Source organism: Entelurus aequoreus, linkage group LG07 (genome assembly GCF_033978785.1).
Source record: "Entelurus aequoreus isolate RoL-2023_Sb linkage group LG07, RoL_Eaeq_v1.1, whole genome shotgun sequence".
Taxonomy (NCBI): domain Eukaryota; kingdom Metazoa; phylum Chordata; class Actinopteri; order Syngnathiformes; family Syngnathidae; genus Entelurus; species Entelurus aequoreus.
Genome location: NC_084737.1, coordinates 4,111,265 through 4,132,295, shown reverse-complemented (window position 1 = coordinate 4,132,295; position 21,031 = coordinate 4,111,265). Strand labels below are relative to the sequence as shown.

General features: G+C 45.1%; 1 protein-coding gene across 4 annotated transcripts in view; it reads right to left on the bottom strand.

Moving 5' to 3' along the window:
• Positions 1-21,031, bottom strand: part of vps13d (vacuolar protein sorting 13 homolog D) — a 137,973-nt gene that overhangs the window by 6,743 nt on the left and 110,199 nt on the right. For all 4 annotated transcript variants that reach the window (XM_062052402.1, XM_062052401.1, XM_062052404.1 and 1 more), the window contains 9 exons: positions 19,694-19,843; positions 19,524-19,620; positions 17,230-17,378; positions 17,026-17,160; positions 8,175-8,342; positions 7,967-8,099; positions 3,920-4,115; positions 2,376-2,507; positions 2,064-2,304 (listed from right to left, as the gene is read on the bottom strand). In XM_062052402.1, coding sequence (XP_061908386.1) covers positions 2,064-2,304; positions 2,376-2,507; positions 3,920-4,115; positions 7,967-8,099; positions 8,175-8,342; positions 17,026-17,160; positions 17,230-17,378; positions 19,524-19,620; positions 19,694-19,843 — 1,401 coding nt within the window. The remainder of the gene's footprint in view (positions 1-2,063; positions 2,305-2,375; positions 2,508-3,919; positions 4,116-7,966; positions 8,100-8,174; positions 8,343-17,025; positions 17,161-17,229; positions 17,379-19,523; positions 19,621-19,693; positions 19,844-21,031) is intronic.

Here is a 21,031-nt window from a genome sequence, read left to right as displayed (position 1 = left end):
AACTTTGAGTGACAGTGACAACAAGCGGCCTTAACGGTGTTCGTCAACAACACGCATTGCGCCGCTTCCTAATAAACACAGTTTGGCGCGCAGGCGTCAGTGCGATACAGTTCGCGTATCGGTCACGTGACCAGAACAGCTCGTGTTCGGTCACGTGACTTTCTAAAAGCGATACGTGCACCGACACAGGGTATCGCTCTATGAGCTCGACACATGCGCCGATGCATCGGTGTTGCCGGACCCATCACTAGTGACAGTTAAGCGCCATTGCACTACTTTAAGTTTAAGGACGTTTTGGGCGCTTCACGTTGCCAGTAGGAGGTGAAGCGCATTGCTAACCGCTAGTTAGCTCACCGCAGCTCGCACCTGTGATTGTTGGCTGCACAGTGGCTTCACCAACGCCAGGTTCAGTCACGTTTGGGATAAGTTTATTAAGAGACACTCTCCCCTGTGACTGTTTTATTGTTTGGAGAGCGAGTGTGAACATTGTAGCGTTTAGTTGTGTGCTATCATGGCTACCTTGCTGCGAGGGAAGTGGACAGCGCGAGGTACGAGTGTTAATTGCACGCACTCACGGACGAGTCGACAGAGAGGTGACCCAGGAAGAGGCTGGTTCTCCTCTCGCTCCAGACTGGACTCGTGAGGCGAGCTACAACGGGAGGTGTCCCCCCTCTCCAACGCCCCCTTGGTACCCAGCAGTTTCAACTCACCACCCCCACCCTACGTGCACCAACGATACAGCAGGACCACAACAGACTATCTTCTGGCCCAGCCGAGGGGCCCAGGTTGGACTGTGTGTGTGTGTTGTGTAATTGGTTTAGTGCGGGAGGTTTCATTGGGGAGGTAGCATGTGAGTGGGGATGAGTGTATGAGTGTAATCAATGTGTGTTTATTATTGTCTGATTATTGTATGTTATATGGTATATAGTAAATTGTTTAACTATATAAGTCGTCTCCTCTCACTCTCTCTTAGACTAGCTTTATTGGGTAAATAGTGAAAATTAGAGCATCCCCCTACGGTAAATATACAGTCCTTTACAGGCTCCCGAACACCCATCCCTAGTAATATGTAGTTAGTGCTATCTATCCTAGTAATGATGTTGTACACAAGACCTATAAAGTATTGTTTGGGGTTCTTTTTTCCTGAAATTCTCCAGGTTGACTTTCAGAAAGGTGAACTATGGAGTGTGACAGCTGTGTGGTCTCACCATGGGCTTCTGGTGAGAGGGAGTGTGACAGCTGTGTGGTCTCACCATGGGCTTCTGGTGAGAGGGAGTGTGACAGCTGTGTGGTCTCACCATGGGCTTCTGGTGAGAGGGAGTGTGACACCTGTGTGGTCTCACCATGGGCTTCTGGTGAGAGGGAGTGTGACACCTGTGTGGTCTCACCATGGGCTTCTGGTGAGAGGGAGTGTGACAGCTGTGTGGTCTCACCATGGGCTTCTGGTGAGAGGGAGTGTGACACCTGTGTGGTCTCACCATGGGCTTCTGGTGAGAGGGAGTGTGACACCTGTGTGGTCTCACCATGGGCTTCTGGTGAGAGGGAGTGTGACAGCTGTGTGGTCTCACCATGGGCTTCTGGTGAGAGGGAGTGTGACACCTGTGTGGTCTCACCATGGGCTTCTGGTGAGAGGGAGTGTGACACCTGTGTGGTCTCACCATGGGCTTCTGGTGAGAGGGAGTGTGACACCTGTGTGGTCTCACCATGGGCCTCTGGTGAGAGGGAGTGTGACACCTGTGTGGTCTCACCATGGGCTTCTGATGAGAGGGAGTGTGACACCTGTGTGGTCTCACCATGGGCTTCTGGTGAGAGGGAGTGTGACACCTGTGTGGTCTCACCATGGGCCTCTGGTGAGAGGGAGTGTGACACCTGTGTGGTCTCACCATGGGCTTCTGGTGAGAGGGAGTGTGACACCTGTGTGGTCTCACCATGGGCTTCTGGTGAGAGGGAGTGTGACAGCTGTGTGGTCTCACCATGGGCTTCTGGTGAGAGGGAGTGTGACAGATGTGTGGTCTCACCATGGGCTTCTGGTGAGAGGGAGTGTGACAGCTGTGTGGTCTCACCATGGGCTTCTGGTGAGAGGGTCCCGGCATGGCGACTCCACTGCTGGTGCTTTCAGCCTTCTTGGTGAGCTGCACATAGACTTTCCCATGGTCCTTGGACACCAGACTGTGGTACAGGTCGTCATACTTGATCTCCAGGAAAATGGCCTCACGGTCCACCTGGTCTCCAGGCTTCAGGAAGTAGACCACTTTGGAGGAGATGAGCACGCTGTAGCTGTCGATGGGCTCCACGGCGATGAAGCTGCCGTCGGGGAAAAGGGCAGACGGCGCATGAAGGGACCTTCAACTCCGAGGGTGAGAGAGGACACTTACAACTCAGACTGGATGTTGTCTGTCAGGCGGAAGAGCTGCTCCTGACCCTCAGCCTGCAGGGCCGAGTAGCGAGGCAGAAGACCCTGAGGACCTTTGCAGCAGCGAGGTTTCCTCACACGTTGTACACTTAACCTGCACCACACATCACATTATGTTGTACACTTAACCTGCACCACACATCACATTATGTTGTACACTTAACCTGCACCACACATCACATTATGTTGTACACTTCACCTGCACCACACATCACATTATGTTGTACACTTAACCTGCACCACACATCACATTATGTTGTACACTTAACCTGCACCACACATCACATTATGTTGTACACTTCACCTGCACCACACATCACATTATGTTGTACACTTAACCTGCACCACACATCACATTATACACCTGACATGTACATCACATTATACATATATATATATATAATGTAGTAACAGAAACCTTCATAACAATATGTAATATGTACAATATACACACTGCAAGTATATATATAATGTAGTAACAGAAACCTTCATAACAATACGTAATATGTACAATATTTACCGTATTTTGATCATTTTAATCAACTCAGGGAGTGACTTCTTTTGCGCATTAATTTGCGTTTTCATAGCAGCACACTTCCGACAATGAATGTTCCCACTTGCAGATACAAAATGTGTGTGTGTGTTGTAATCATGGCAGTTTCGGTAAGAAACAACGATGAAGACTATTTTTGGACAAATGAAGATTCACAACCTTATCTTTTTGAAGCTGAATATACAGAGGATGAACTACTGCTTCTAGAAGCCAGCACGAAGGAAGAGTGACACGTTGGAGCCGACGGAAGCTGAGAGAGTGAGGTGAAAGTGACTTGAAGCTGCAAAATGTGGAATTTGAAGCCATGCTATTTCGACATAAATGGAGTGCTTACCCAAATAAACCGGGTAAAAACTTTGCTGGCCATCTGGACCAAACAGACAAGTGTCCATGGAGTGAGTCGTACTTTATATTGATGATGATACACGTCATGTGTGTTATTACAACTACAGTACATACTAGCTGTGTACAAACACAACATGAAATAACACTTTACAGATACTGATGTTTTTCACTCCGTACAGATTGGTGTAGTATCACAGTGTTGTGTATTACAAACTCAAAGGTGTTTCGTGCTGACGTAGAAGCTAGCTTTTCTCTTTCTGTAGTTAGCTTTTCCGGCTAATAATGATGTGTTAGTACGCTAGAAAAAGAGTTCCTCAGTGTTCTCTCTTACGATAATGTTGCTACAGTTTGTTTATTATACATGTTACACAATGTAAATGAAGTATTGTTGACAGTTTATGAATGCATTTTTAAAGGTAGAAATGATTGCTAACATTAGCTGCATTGCTAGCCACCAAGAACGAGACCATTTTAAATGTTAAAAAGGGTAAACAAAACAACTTTTGTCTTTTGTCTCTCGTAATGATTGTGAAGGATAGGCACAGTTCCAAAAAAAGTGCAGTTTCCCTTTAAGGGCTGAAGATAACGGCGGTAAGAAGGTCGCCCACCTGTGGTTACTGAGACTGGCCATGTCTCGGACCGTCTGTGCCGTCTCGGAAGCAAAGTCCAGCGCTCCCGCCACTGGTTTGGTCACCGTGCCGACCAGACCTTTACCCAGACCAGAGAAGAAGCCGGTGACTCCACCCTCCGTCTTCACGCCCTCCACAGTGGACGTGATGATGCTGGTCATGCCTCCTATGATCCCTGCGTGAAAGTACATGTACTACATTACTGTGTGAAAGTACATGTATTACATTACTGTGTGAAAGTACATGTATTACATTACTGCGTGAAAGTACATGTATTACATTACTGTGTGAAAGTACATGTATTACATTACTGTGTGAAAGTACATGTATTACATTACTGCGTGAAAGTACATTATTACATTACTGTGTGAAAGTACATGTATTACATTACTGTGTGAAAGTACATGTATTACATTACTGTGTGAAAGTACATGTATTACATTACTGCGTGAAAGTACATGTATTACATTACTGTGTGAAAGTACATGTATTACATTACTGTGTGAAAGTACATGTATTACATTACTGTGTGAAAGTACATGTATTACATTACTGCGTGAAAGTACATGTATTACATTACTGTGTGAAAGTACATGTATTACATTACTGCGTGAAAGTACATGTATTACATTACTGTGTGAAAGTACATGTATTACATTACTGTGTGAAAGTACATGCATTACATTACTGTGTGAAAGTACATGTATTACATTTCTGTGTGAAAGAACATGTATTACATTACTGTGTGAGAGTACATGTATTACATTACTGTGTGAAAGTACATGTATTACATTACTGCGTGAAAGTACATGTATTACATTACTGTGTGAAAGTACATGTATTACATTACTGCGTGAAAGTACATGTATTACATTACTGCGTGAAAGTACATGTATTACATTACTGTGTGAGAGTACATGTATTACATTACTGTGTGAAAGTACATGTATTACATTACTGTGTGAAAGTACATGTATTACATTACTGTGTGAAAGTACATGTATTACATTACTGTGTGAAAGTACATGTATTACATTACTGTGTGAAAGTACATGTATTACATTACTGAGAAGCAGTGTTGGGTTAGTTACTCAAAACCAGTAACTAGTTACAGTTACTAGTTACTTTATTTCAAAAGTAACTCGGTTACTTACACCAAAAAGTAATGCCTTACTGTGAAAAGTAACTATTTAGTTACTTCTTTCTTTTTAAGGCTCCCATTAATGCCGTTTCAGCCTTCATGTCAGTTCTGTTATTGCACTGCAGAATCATACAATCTGTGGATCAGCGCTAGGAATTTTCAAAATGGGGTCCCAGGGACCCCATCAAGTCATAAATGGGGTCCGACAGTACATTTTTGGGGTCCCACTCACTTTTTTGTAAGCGTTTGGAAAAATAAAAAAGATAAACGTATGCATTATCCTGTTGTATCGCACATTCTATATTGTGTTTTGGAAAAAGGTTGTCATAAACGTTCATTAAAAATAAAAAATAAAAAATAAAACAAATGTAAATGCATTCACTTATAAACATTCATTCACTTTCTTCTTTCCTTCATGGATCTAAACTTTACCGCTGCTGCTAGTTTTTTCTATGTTTTTATTGAATAAGTTGTTGGTGTATTTATTTCAGTATAAAAGTGTAAAAAGTGTTTTGCTTGGGTGATGAAATGATGACAATGGTGTGCCAGGCAGGGCATACATACATTTTATATTTAAATCTCTGGAGTCTACATCAACTTCACCACCCCTCATTTCAAAATGTTTTACTTTTTTTTATGTTGTATTTTTATTTGTTTGTTTTCCGCCCTTTTTTTGTCAAACAAAACTATGTTTGTAATGGCAAACACACAAAATATGCAAAATCTTCCACCAAAAATGTTTTTCAAAGTGTAATATTTGATGTGAAGTAATGGGAACTTTGGATAGGTCAATAATTCATAATGACATTGATTTTGATTCAATATTATGTGTAGATTCCTATTGAAGCCTTTAGCTTGACGCTCCTCTACTTTCTCCTGCTCCGCTTGCTGCGGCGACAACAAACAAATATCCAGACGCTCCTCTTCATTTTGTATCGTTTACTATTGTCACTTAATTATTCAAAAACGTAACACAATAACGATGTGGGAACAAATGAATGGCAAAATAAACAGAGTTTGTTACAGCAAGAAAAAGTTAGAAAAAGTAAGAGTGAGGTCAAAAAACTGTGTGGCTCAATTCCCCCGCACCTGACTGTCCTTACCCATAATGCACTGTGTCCAAAAAACCCAACCTACCACACAGATCCTTCCGCCATATATGCAATTTAAACAGTTACATCATCAAATTATTTAGACAAATGTAATAATTACAAATAAAGCGTACCTTATGATTATTCTAAGCATGCAAATAAAGTAAATAGTCCCATTTTGTATGAATAAACAAAAAGCACCTTCCATAAAATGTAAATGAACTCAAACAGCATTTAGGCTCCTACATTATGTTCTGAGCAATGACAGTTTGAAAGAAACTGATTTACGTGGACCCCGACTTAAACAAGTGTAAAAACTTATTGGGGTGTTACCATTTAGTGGTCAATTGTACGGAATATGTACTGTACTGTGCAATCTACTAATATAAGTCTCAATCAATCAATCAATCAATCCACTCCCTCGCTCTCTCTGTCTCTGCCCCTCCCTCACCAATGCTGCTACGTGCGCACAATTTGTTTTGTTTTTAACCCCTTCTTAACCCTGAACGTACATTGAAAATAACTTTAACTAACTTTAAATGCCGGACATTTGAGGCATTTAAGAAACTCCGCCTGGACAGCTCCACAAAAGAAGACATGTCCGGTGAAAAGAGGACGCATGGTCAGTGTAGAATATCTCCATGTTAAGAAACTCAGCTTCAGCTCCACCATGATGTCTTGTTAGTAAACACAGACACACACCCCCCTTCCTCCCCACACCCACACCCACACACAGCACCTCTTCCCTTGTCCCCGTTGTGACACATGAAGAATCAGAAGGACGACACTGCAACTCTCCAATAAAACACACTCAGATCTTCTCAGTTTCTAGCCGATACTACATAAAAAATAACGTAAAATAACGCAGTAACGCATCATGTAGTAACGCTAACTGAGTTACTGAATATAAAAAATAATGCGTTAAGACTACTAGTTACCGCCGAAACTAACAGCGTTACAGTAACGCGTTACACTACTAGTTACCGCCGAAACTAACGGCGTTACAGTAACACGTTACACTACGAGTTACCGCCGAAACTAACGGCGTTACAGTAACACGTTACAAAGTAACGATATACTACCGTTCAAAAGTTTGGGGTCACCCAAACAATTTAGTGGAATAGCCTTCATTTCTAAGAACAAGAATAGACTGTCGAGTTTCAGATGAAAGTTCTCTTTTTCTGGCCATTTTGAGCGTTTAATTGAGCCCACAAATGTGATGCTCCAGAAAGTCAATCTGCTCAAAGGAAGGTCAGTTTTGTAGCTTCTGTAACGAGCTAAAGTGTTTTCAGATGTGTGAACATGATTGCACAAGAGTTTTCTAATCATCAATTAGCCTTCTGAGCCAATGAGCAAACACATTGTACCATTAGAACACTGGAGTGATAGTTGCTGGAAATGGGCCTCTATACACCTATGTAGATATTGCACCAAAAAGCAGACATTTGCAGCTAGAATAGTCATTTACCACATTAGCAATGTATAGAGTGTATTTCTGTAAAGTTAAGACTAGTTTAAAGTTATCTTCATTGAAAAGTACAGTGCTTTTCCTTCTAAAATAAGGACATTTACATGTGACCCCAAACTTTTGAACGGTAGTGTACACATATATATATATATATATATATATATATATATATATATATATATATAAAATATATATATACATATTGTTACTTTACATGCAGTGGGCTTTCGGCCCCCAGCCAAGTCTTTTTAGCCCCATGCTAAAAGGTTTGGACCCCCCTGACGTCGGGGTATTATGTGGTGGGCCTGATAAAAAAGAGATGATACCATGAGCTAGTCCGTGGATGCCTGCGACCAGGTGCTCTCCACTAGTGGCGCCGTGGTATCTGATGTACTCTCGCTCCGTCTGGTGGCGGTTGTCCATGGTCTTCCCCAGCCCATCAGATAAGGTCCCTGCAAACTGAAAGATACAGCTGTGGTGTGACGTGTGCAAAGCTCTCCACATTTCCCCATCGGAGGGTAAAACAAGACGTACCTTGGCAGCAGAGTTGGACACGCCATGTGTCACGTTGCGTATGAGACCGCCCACGTTGCCGTACTTGATGAGCTCCGACACACCCTCAGACACGTCGTTGAGGAGTCCTATCGGATTCCCCAGGAAGTCCACGGATCCCAAGATCTGGGCTGCCTGGCTGATCAGCTCCTTGAGAGAAAAAGCAGACAGAAATGAGAGAAACATTTACAATAACTCTGTAGCGTTAGAGCGGCCGTGCCAGCAACCGGAGGGTTCTTGGTTCGATTCCTGCCTCTGCTATCCTAGTGACAGCTGTTGTGTCCTTGGGCAAGGCACTTCACCCACCTGCTCCCAGTACCACCCACCTACTGCCAGTACCACCCACCTACTGCCAATTCCACCCACCTACTGCCAGTGCCACCCACCTACTGCCAGTACCACCCACATACTGCCAATGCCACCCACCTACTGCCGGTGTCACCCACCTACTGCCGGTGCCACCCACCTACTGCCGGTGCCACCCACCTACTGCCGGTGCCACCCACCTGCTCCCAGTGCCACCCACCTACTGCCAGTGCCACCCACCTACTGCCAGTGCCACCCACCTGCTCCAGGTGCCACCCACCTGCTCCCAGTGCCACCCACCTGCTCCCGGTGCCACCCACCTGCTCCAGGTGCCACCCACCTGCTCCAGGAGCCACCCACCTGCTCCCAGTGCCACCCACCTGCTCCCAGTGCCACCCACCTGCTCCCGGTGCCACCCACCTGCTCCAGGTGCCACCCACCTGCTCCAGGTGCCACCCACCTGCTCCAGGAGCCACCCACCTGCTCCCAGTGCCACCCACCTGCTCCCGGTGCCACCCACCTGCTCCCGGTGCCACCCACCTACTGCCATACCACCCACCTAATGCCAGTGCCACCCACCTGCTCCCAGTGCCACCCACCTGCTCCCAGTGCCACCCACCTGCTCCCGGTGCCACCCACCTACTGCCATACCACCCACCTAATGCCAGTGCCACCCACCTGCTCCCGGTGCCACCCACCTGCTCCCAGTGCCACCCACCTACTGCCAGTGCCACCCACCTGCTCCCGGTGCCACCCACCTGCTCCCGGTGCCACCCACCTGCTCCCGGTGCCACCCACCTGCTCCCAGTGCCACCCACCTACTGCCAGTGCCACCCACCTGCTCCCGGTGCCACCCACCTGCTCCCAGTGCCACCCACCTGCTCCCGGTGCCACCCACCTGCTCCCAGTGCCACCCACCTGCTCCCAGTGCCACCCACCTGCTCCAGGTGCCACCCACCTGCTCCCAGTGCCACCCACACTGCTTTAAATACAATGTAACTTAGATCATGGCCGTCACTAGGTAAAGCGCTCTGAGTCAGTAGAGAAAAAGCGCTATATAAATAAAATTCACTTCACAAAATGATACTACTAGTCCAACCTCCATCCATCCATCCATCTTCAACCGCTTATCCGGAATCGGGTCGCGGGGACAGCAGCTCCAGCAGAGACCCCCAGACTTCCCTCTCCAGAGCAACATTTGCGACTTCCTCCTGGGGAATCCCGAAGCGTTCCCAGGCCAGAGAGGAGATGTAATCCCCCCATCTGGTCCTTGGCCTGCCGCGGGGCCTCATCCCAGTGGGACGTGCAACGAGGACCTCCCTAGGGAGACGCTCGTGAGGCATCCGCACGAGATGCCCGAACCACCTAAGCTGGCTCCTTTCCAAGCGAAGGAGCAGCGGCTCTACTCCGAGTCTCTCTCGGGTGACTGCACTTCTCACCCTATCTCTAAGGGAGATGCCAGCCACCCTTCTGAGGAAACTCATTTCGGCCGCTTGTATCCGCGATCTTATTCTTTCGGTCATTACCCATACTTCATGACCATAGGTGAGAGTAGGAATGTAGATAGCTCGGTAGACCGAGAGCTTTGCCTTCTGGCTCAGCTCCCGTTTCGTCACAACAGTGCGGCAGAGAGACTGCAATACTGCCCCAGCTGCTCCGATTCTCCGGCTGATTTCCTTCTCCATCTTTCCCTCACTCGTGAACAAGACCCCGAGATACTTAAACTCCTCCACCTGGGACAGAGTCCTGTCCCCTACCCGGACTGTACAAACCATCGGTTTCCTGCTGAGAACCATGGCCTCAGATTTGGAGATGCTGATCCTCATTCCAGCCGCTGAACACTCGGCTGCGAACCGATCCAGTGAGAGCTGAAGGTCACGAACCGAAGGTGCCATCAGGACCACATCATCTGCAAACAGCAGTGACGCAACCTTTAGCCCCCCGAGACGTATACCCTCTCCGCCATGGCCACGACTCCGCCTAGAAATCCTGTCCATGAAAATCACAAACAGGATAGGTGACAGAGCGCAGCCCTGGCGGAGACCAACCCCCACTGGAAACGGATCCGACTTACATCCAAGCACCCGGACACAACTCTCGCTTTGGTTGTACAGAGATTGGATGGCCCTCAACAGGGTTCCCCTCACTCCGTACTCCCTCAGCACCTCCCACAAGATCTCCCGAGGGACGCGGTCATACGCCTTCTCCAAATCCACAAAACACATGTAGACTGGATAGGCATACTCCCAGGCCCTCTCCAGGATTCCCGCAAGCGTAAAGAGTTGGTCAGTTGTTCCACGACCAGGACGGAATCCACATTGCTCCTCTTGAATCTGAGGTTCGACTATCGGCCGGACCCTCCTTTCCAGTACCTTGGCGTAAACTTTCCCAGGGAGGCTGAGTAGTGTGATACCCCTGTAATTAGCACACACCCTCTGGTCCCCCTTTTTGAAAAGGGGAACCACCACCCCAGTCTGCCACTCCCTCGGCACTGTCCCAGACTTCCACGCAATGTTGAAAAGGCGTATCAACTAAGACAGCCCATCAACACCCAGAGCCTTCAGCATTTCTGGACGGATCTCGTCAACCCCCGGAGCTTTGCCACTGTGGAGTTGTCTAACTACCTCAGTGACTTCACTCCGAGAGATCGACGTCGATCCCCCATCATCCTCAGGCCCTGCTCCTATCAGGGAGGGTGTGTCTGATGTATTTGGGTTCAGGAGTTCCTCAAAGTGCTCTTTCCAACGCCCCACGACTTCCTCACTTGAAGTCAGCAAAGTCCCATCCCTGCCGTACACAGCTTGGATGGTTCCCTGCTTCCCCCTCCTGAGGTGCCGTATGGTCTTCCAGAACAGCTTTGGTGCCGCCCGATAGTCCTTCTCCATGGATTCCCCGAACTGCTCCCACACCCTCTGCTTAGCCTCGTCCACAGCCACGGCCGCTGCCCTTCGGGCCCGTCGGTACCTTGCAACTGCCTCCGGAGTCCCCTGGGATAACATACCCCGGTAGGACTCCTTCTTCAGTCGGACGGCTTCCCTGACCACCACTGTCCACCAGGGTGTTCGAGGGTTACCGCCCCTTGAGGCACCTAAGACCTTCTGGCCACAGCTCGCAGCTGCAGCTTTAGCAATAGAGGCTTTGAACATTGCCCATTCCTGTTCAATGTCCCCAACCTCCACAGGGATGGCAGAGAAGTCCCGCCGGAGGTGGGAGTTGAAGTCCTTCCGGACAGAGGACTCCTCCAAACGTTCCCAGTTCACCCGCACTACACGCTTGGGTTTGCCAGGTCTGTCCAGAGGTTTCCCCCGCCATCTAACCCAACTCACCACCAGATGGTGATCAGTTGACAGTTCAGCCCCTCTCTTCACCCGAGTGTCCAAAACATACGGCCTCAGATCAGCTGATACGATTACAAAATCGATCATTGATCTTTGGCCTAGGGTGCTCTGGTACCAGGTACACCTATGAGCATCCTTATGCTTGAACATGGTGTTTGTTATCGCAAGTCCGTGACTAGCACAGAAGTCCAATAACAATCCACCACTCAGGTTCAGATCAGGGAGACCGTTCCTCCCAATCACGCCAGTCCAAGTATCACTGTCATTGCCCACGTGCGCGTTGAAGTCCCCCAGCAAGACTATGGAATCCCCTGCCGGCGCCCCATACAGGACCCCATGCAAGGTATCCAAGAAGGCTGAATACTCTGAACTCCTGTTTGGTGCGTATGCACAAACAACAGTCAGAGTTTTCCCCCCTCCAACCCTAAGGCGAAGGGAGGCGACCCTCTTGTCCACTGGGGTGAACTCCAACGTACAGGCACTCAGCCGGGGACTCGTGAGTATCCCCACACCCGCCTGTGCCCTCACACCCTGAGCAACTCCAGAAGTGAACAAGGTCCATCCCTTGTCCAGGAGTGTGGTTTCAGAGCCCTTGCTATGCGTAGAGGTAAGCCCCACCAGATCCAACCGGTAGCGGTCCACCTCTCGCACCAGCTCAGGCTCCTTCCCCACCAGCGTAGAGACGTTCCACGTCCCGAAAGTCAGCCTCTGCTGCCCCGAATTGGTCCGTCCGGAGCCTCCACTTTCACCGCCATCCACTTGGCAGCGCACCCGACCCCACTGGTTCCGACCGCGGGTGGTGGGCCCACGTGGCAGAGAAGATGGTGTGTCCACGTAGCTTCTTCGGGCTGTGCCCGGCCGGGCTCCGTGGCAAGCCCGGCCACCAGGCGCTCGCTGACGAGCCCTACCTCCGGGCCTAGCTCCGGAGGAGGGCCCCGGGCTTCCTCCGGGCCGGGTAACGCATCCTCTTTTAGGGTAGTTCATGGGGGGTATCGTAACCCTGATGGGGGGGGCATTCGGGTGCTACACCTTGCCCAAGGGTGACCCGGAACTATGTAAGGCAGGGGCGTTCAACTCCCTGAGGCTTAATACAAGCCCACATACCGTTAGTCCAACCTCAATTTACAAAAACCTCAATTTGCGCACTTTTGTATTTACAAACTTTTCGAGCGAGCCAAACGTGCTAACCATGTCTCTGTGTACCAACGCTTCATTGATTCATTTTGTGTCTCGCGGGCTGGACATGAAAATGCAGATGTTTCTTTAAAAAGTGCCTCTGCAGGTTAAATTCCTTTGACACGGCGGTTACTTATTTAGCAAGTAAACACATCAGCTTTCACACTGCACTGCCAATATTAGGGTCATTATTCTGCCCTCGCTACTCGTCCCCAGCGTGTGCAGATAGTTAACAGCACGAAGAAACAGAAGCTAAGTTCCTTCTTCTGAATTTTTGTTTCTTCCTCCGTTGTATTTCTTTATAAGTCTCTTTATTCAAGTTTGTAAGACAGAAAATATAAATATTTACAAAAGCACAAAGTACTTTGTGTATTTTACACGTCGTCTATTGTGTGTTACATAAATAAAATAGAAGGTTTAGTGTTAATTGACGGAGGGAGATTTTTTACCTATATCCATATTTAAGTGTTACTTCTTTACTTCTATAGTCATATTACAAAACAGCTAGTATTCTTCCTTCTTTCTCTCTCATAGTAATGTGTGTCGGCCTTCTAGCAGTGGAATGCAGGGAGTAGAGATAACTCAGGGAGTAGTCTAAACAACGAGGGTGGGAGCGAGGGGACAGAGGGAAGAACACAGGAGTTCCGGGGTTTTGGGGGAAGATCGATCTAGACTGGGCGAGGGAACGCTTCTGTACTGGATTTGTCTTCAAAGCTTTGAGAATAAACCACAAAATACCAACTACTGCCTGGTGATGGATTTAAACTTCAGCTTATGTGCCATAAAAATAATTTGGGAGTGACCAGCAGCTTAAAATCCCTGGGAGGAAGAGCTGGTCAATGCAACATACACACACAGCAAACATTGCACACATGTGGTTTAACACAATTAAACCTAAAGTGTGGCTTTATCGCCTTCTGCTGGTCAACGTCAGCGCTACATGTATTTAACCAGTTTTGAAAGTTAAACAGCCAAAAACAACACAACCACAAATACAAAAGACATCACAAAGTCAGCAAATTCAATACTTTTATACTTTGTTGTCCAGTCGCTGTTAAAAGTCTGACTTTTGCAAGTTATTTGGATTTTTTTCAGTGTCGATAGTTTCATTTTCTTCTGCTCACTCACTGCTGCTTCATTGTGACACATATGCTTCGCTATTGCCCCCTGTGGGGTGGTGGGAGTACTGCATACATGAGCAACCCTAGTCTGAATGGTTTCATCCAGACTATTTGGGGGATGTTCGGTGGGCCAAATTAAAAGCTTTGGCAAGCCGGATGTGACTAAGTCTGCTTTAGCCACTTCTCAGCGCCTCAGCGTGTGTGCCTTTTATGTGTTTATTCCCCTTTTGACACGTTTTGTCCATTTCGCTAACTTAACATGAGTCCCAAAAAGACAACAGAGCAGCGTGGAAGGAAGGATGGAAACACTGTGGCGTTAAAAAAAAGGTGTACATTAATGGTGCTCACAAGTATGGAAGAATCCACCAAGCAGGCTTCGTACCGCAGCTTTTCTTAATAATAATAATAATACCAGATTCTATTTGTTAAAGCACTTTACATTGAGCAAACAACCTCAAAGTGCTACAGTGCATTTAAAACAAACAAAAAAACAAAACAACAATGCTAAAACCACAAATAGTTGCCCCCAACAAGTAAAATAAATAGTAAAAAAAAAAAAATCTAGAACAGCCTAATAGCTAGAACTAGCACACATATATCTAAAAAAAGGCTTTTTTAAAAAAGAAGGGTTTTTAAAGGCCTACTGAAAGCCACTACTAGCGACCACGCAGTCTGATAGTTTATATATCAATGATGACATCTTAACATTGCAACACATGCCAATACGGCCGGGTTAACTTATAAAGTGACATTTAAAATTTCCCGGGAAATATCCGGCTGAAACGTCGCGGTATGATGACGTATGCGCGTGACGAAGTCAGTATAACGGAAGTTATGGTACCCCGTAGAATCCTATACAAAAAGCTCTGTTTTCATTTCATAATTCCACAGTATTCTGGACATCTTTTGCAATTTGTTTAATGAATAATGAAGGCTGCAAAGAAGACAGTTGTAGGTGGGATCGGTGTATTAGCAGCGGACTACAGCAACACAACCAGGAGGACTTTGTTGGAGAGCAGCCGCGCTAGCCACCGACCTCACCTTGACTTCCTACGTCTCCGGGCCGCCAAACGCATCGGGTGAAGTCCTTCGTCCTTCTGCCGATCGCTGGAACGCAGGTGAGCACGGGTGTTGATGAGCAGATGAGGGCTGGCTGGCGTAGGTGGAGAGCTAATGTTTTTAGCATAGCTCTGTGCGGTCCGGTTGCTAAGTTAGCTTCAATGGCGTCGTTAGCACAGCATTGTTAACCTTCGCCAGCCTGGAAAGCATTAACCGTGTATTTACATGTCCACGGTTTAATAGTATTGTTGATTTTCTATCTATCCTTCCAGTCAGGGGTTTATTTTTTTTGTTTCTATATGCAGTTAAAGCACGATGCTATCACGTTAGCTCGTAGCTAAAGCATTTCGCAGATGTATTGTCGTGGAGATAAAAGGCACTGAATGTCCATTTCGCGTTCTCGACTCTCATTTTCAAGAGGATATAGTATCCCAGGTGGTTTAAAATACAAATCCGTGATCCACAATAGAAAAAGGAGAGAGTGTGGAATCCAATGAGTCAGCTTGTACCTAAGTTACGGTCAGAGCGAAAAAAGATACGTCCATCACTGCCTCTCAAGTCCTTCACTGTAACGTTCCTCATCTACAAATCTTTCATCCTCGCTCAAATTAATGGGGTAATCGTCACTTTCTCGGTCCGAATCTCTCTCGCTCCATTGTAAACAACGGGGAATTGTGAGCAGCACTACCGCTTGTGACGTCACGCTACTTCCGGTACAGGCAAGGCTTTTTTTTTATCAGCGAGCAAAAGTTGCGAACTTTATCGTCGATTTTCTCTACTAAATCCTTTCAGCAAAAATATGGCAATATCGCGAAATGATCAAGTATGACACATAGAATGGATCTGCTATTCCCGTTTAAATAAAAAAAATCATTTCAATAGGCCTTTAAGCCTTTTTTAAAAGCATCCACAGTCTGTGGTGCCCTCAGGTGGCCAGGGAGAGCGTTCCACAGACTGGGAGCAGAAAGCCCGGTCTCCCATAGTTCGGAGCTTTGTCCTCTGAGGTTGGAGGAGGTTAGCCTGTCTGGAGCGGAGGTGTCGTGTGGAGGATTTGGTGGTGAGCAGTTGTTCTTGAAAAAGATACTTATTTCACAACGGAGGAGAAAGGTTATCTTTCATTCAGTGGCACCCTATTCCTTCCTTCTCTCCCTCTGCTGCTTTCCCGTCAGCTCCTTCTTTGCCATTGTTAATGTAAGATTGTACTTTTTTAAATGGAGCAGTATGGTTGTTAAAGTTTAGGATGTTTGGGTTTTCTGATTGTTTGTGAGGGCACCAAAGGGACTTCTAAGTGTTGACAGGGCAGTACATACAGGACAGTTAATAAAGATAAAGTCTGTTTGACACTTTATATTGTGTTTAAACCTTTACTAGAATATCAACTTTAGTGGAGGCTACAAAGTCTCCCTACTAACTCACCAGTGCCTCCATGGAAATGCCCCCCTCTACCTCAAAGAACTGCTCACCCACAAATCCTCCACACCAAACCTCCGCTCCAGACAGGCTAACCTCCTCCAACCTCCGAACTATGGGAGACCGGGCTTTCTGTTCCCTTTCTGTGGAACGCTCTCCCTGACCACCTGAGGGCACCACAGACTGTGAATGCTTTTAAAAAAGGCTTAAAAAAACCTTCTTTTTTAAAAAGCCTTTTTTTAATATATGTGTGCTAGTTCTAGCTATTACGCTGTTCTAGTTTTTATTTTTTTTACTATTTAAACTATTCATGTTTACATTGTTTCTTATGGGGAAGTATGCTTCACTATACAAACTTTTCAAAGTACAAACCAACTAAGTTCCACTGTACTACTTATATGACAATTAATGGCGTGCTCCTACCTCTCTGAAATGCTTGAGGATGTCGTTGATGATGATCTCCTGGGTCTCGTAGGGGTGCACTCTGGTGAACGGGTACATGTTGACAACGGCGTCCTCAAAACGAACCAGCGGAAACCCCAAGGTACCTTTCAAAGCCTGTGGTGACAACACACCATGACTCGGCAGATCCCTCCCAATAGATGAAGGTTCCGTGAGAAAGGTTACCTTGAGGTCGGCAGGCAGCTTGTGAGAGGTGAGGACACTCAGCTTGACCTGAGGGAGGCTGATCTTCAGGTTCTCAAAGTAGTAGCGTTTGGGGGGTCCTGCATCCCTGTTGGGTCTCTCATGGAGGTTTTCATCCAGTTTCTCCAGCTCTGCATCCACAACTCGTGTTATTGTGTCTATGTACGTATGAAATGTTAGGCCTGGAACCTTTCTAGGGATTGATGTAACAACATTCATGTCCATGTTCATCAGAAATAATCCTCTGAATGTACACAAGCAGTGAAGTTGTCACGTTGTGTAAATGCTAAATAACAAGAGAATACAACAAATACTTTTCAACTTATATTCAATTGAATAGACTGCAAAGACAAGATATTTCATGTTCACACTGACAAACTTTCTTATTTGTTGCAAATATTAGCTCATTTGGAATTTGATGCCTGCAACATGTTTCAAAAAAGCTGGCACAAGTGGCAAAAAAGAGTGAGAACGTTGAGGAATGCTCATCAAAGACTTATTTAGAACATCCCACAGGTGAACAGGCTAATTGGGAACAGGTGGGTGCCATGATTGGGTATAAAAGCAGCTTCCATGAAATGCTCAGTCATTCACCAACAAGGACGGGGCGAGGGTCACCACTTTGTCAACAAATGCCTGAGCAAATTGTTGAACAACAACATTTCTCAACAAGGAATTTAGGGATTTCACCATCTACGCTCCGTAATATCATCAAAAGGTGCAGAGAATGTGGAGAAATCACTGCAGGTAAGCCATGATATTACACACCTTGGATCCCTCAGGCGGTACTGCATCAAAAAGCCACATCCGTGTGTAAAGGATATCACCACATGGGCTCAGGAACACTTCAGAAAACCACTGTCAGTAACTACAGTTGGTCGCTACATCTGTAAGTGCAAGTTAAAACTCTACTATGCAAAGCCACAGCCATTTATCAACAACACCCAGAAACGGCGTTGGCTTTGCTGGGCCTGAGCTCATCTAAGATGGACTGATGCAAAGTGGAAAAGTGTTCTGTCCACATTTCAAATTGTTTTTGGAAACTGTGGAGCAAAGAGGAAAAGAAGCATGGGGACTGTTCTAGGGTGAAAGTGTAAAAGGCAGCATGTGTGATGGTATGGGGGTGTATTAGTGGTCAAGACATGTTCTAGGGTGAAAGTGTAAAAGGCAGCATGTGTGATGGTATGGGGGTGTATTAGTGGTCAAGACATGTTCTAGGGTGAAAGTGTAAAAGGCAGCATGTGTGATGGTATGGGGGTGTATTAGTGGTCAAGACATGTTCTAGGGTGAAAGTGTAGTAGGCAGCATGTGTGATGGTATGGGGGTGTATTAGTGGTCAAGACATGTTCTAGGGTGAAAGTGTAGAAGGCAGCATGTGTGATGGTATGGGGGTGTATTAGTGGTCAAGACATGTTCTAGGGTGAAAGTGTAAAAGGCAGCATGTGTGATGGTATGGGGGTGTATTAGTGGTCAAGACATGTTCTAGGGTGAAAGTGTAAAAGGCAGCATGTGTGATGGTATGGGGGTGTATTAGTGGTCAAGACATGTTCTAGGGTGAAAGTGTAAGAGGCAGCATGTGTGATGGTATGGGGGTGTATTAGTGGTCAAGACATGTTCTAGGGTGAAAGTGTAGAAGGCAGCATGTGTGATGGTATGAGGGTGTATTAGTGGTCAAGACATGGGTAACTTACACATCTGTGAAGGCACCATTAATGCTGAAAGGTTTTGGAGCAACATATGTTGATTTCAAGCGACGTTACCATGGACGCCCCTGCTTATTTCAGCAAGACAATGCCAAGCCACGTGTTACAACAGCGTGGCTTCATAGTAAAAGAGTGTGGGTACTAGACTGGCCTGCCTGTAGTCCAGACATTGAAAATGTGTGGCGTCTAAAATATGAGAAGGGAGACTGTTGAACAACTTAAGCTGTACATCAAGCAAGAATGGGAAAGAATTCCACTTCAAAAATGTGTCTCCTCACTTCCCAAACCTTTACTGAGTGTTGTTAAAAGGAAAGGCCATGTAACACACTGGTGAAAATGCCTTTTTTGACATGTGTTGCTGCCATTACATTCTAAGTTCATGATTATTTACAACAAATAATAAAGTTTCTCAGTGTGAACATGAAATATCTTGTCTTTGCAGTCTATTCAATTAAATATAAGTTGGAAAGGATTTGTTGTATTCTCTTGTTATTTACCATTTACACAACCTGACAACTTCACTGCTTGTGTATGACTATGTACGTGTTGGAGATGTTTCCGTGGTTGACTCACCTGCTTCGGTGTGTCCATACCCAAAGAAGCTGAGTAGTTTGAGCAGCAACTTCTCTTCGATGATCACACTAAAGCGTCCAGCTGTCACCATCAGGTGCTGCAGAGACATTTAAATAGTCGCATCACAAGACTCTCCTCTCTGAACAAGTCCTTAATCACGTGTTACGGACCTTGAAGATATCAGTGAGCATCAGGCTGCTGGGAACTTTGACGGAGTTGACTTGCAAGGCTGGCCCGCTGTCAAGCACCAAGCCGTCACTGGACATTGGAGTCACACACAGCATCACAGGCTGGGTGGTGCCCAGCAGCTGGTTGTCCACCTGAGGACCACATTCAAAGTCAGTCCACTGAGGCTGTATTTATATTATTCACATGTGAATAATGCTGTATAATAGACTGTATTTATATTATTCACATGTGAATAATGCTGTATAATAGACTGTATTTATATTATTCACATGTGAATAATGCTGTATAATAGACTGTATTTATATTATTCACATGTCAATAATGCTGTATAATAGACTGTATTTATATTATTCACATGTGAATAATGCTGTATAATAGACTGTATTTATATTATTCACATGTGAATAATGCTGTATAATAGACTGTATTTATATTATTCACATGTGAATAATGCTGTATAATAGACTGTATTTATATTATTCACATGTGAATAATGCTGTATAATAGACTGTATTTATATTATTCACATGTGAATAATGCTGTATAATAGACTGTATTTATATTATTCACATGTGAATAATGCTGTATAATAGACTGTATTTATATTATTCACAGGTGAATAATGTTGTATAATAGACTGTATTTATATTATTCACATGTGAATAATGCTGTATAATAGACTGTATTTATATTATTCACATGTGAATAATGCTGTATAATAGACTGTATTTATATTATTCACATGTGAATAATGCTGTATAATAGACTGTATTTATATTATTCACATGTGAATAATGCTGTATAATAGACTGTATTTATATTATTCACATGTGAATAATGCTGTATAATAGACTGTATTTATATTATTCACATGTGAATAATGCTGTATAATAGACTGTATTTATATTATTCACATGTCAATAATGCTGTATAATAGACTGTATTTATATTATTCACATGTGAATAATGCTGTATAATAGACTGTATTTATATTATTCACATGTGAATAATGCTGTATAATAGACTGTATTTATATTATTCACATGTGAATAATGCTGTATAATAGACTGTATTTATATTATTCACATGTGAATAATGCTGTATAATAGACTGTATTTATATTATTCACATGTGAATAATGCTGTATAATAGACTGTATTTATATTATTCACATGTGAATAATGCTGTATAATAGACTGTATTTATATTATTCACAGGTGAATAATGTTGTATAATAGACTGTATTTATATTATTCACATGTGAATAATGCTGTATAATAGACTGTATTTATATTATTCACATGTGAATAATGCTGTAT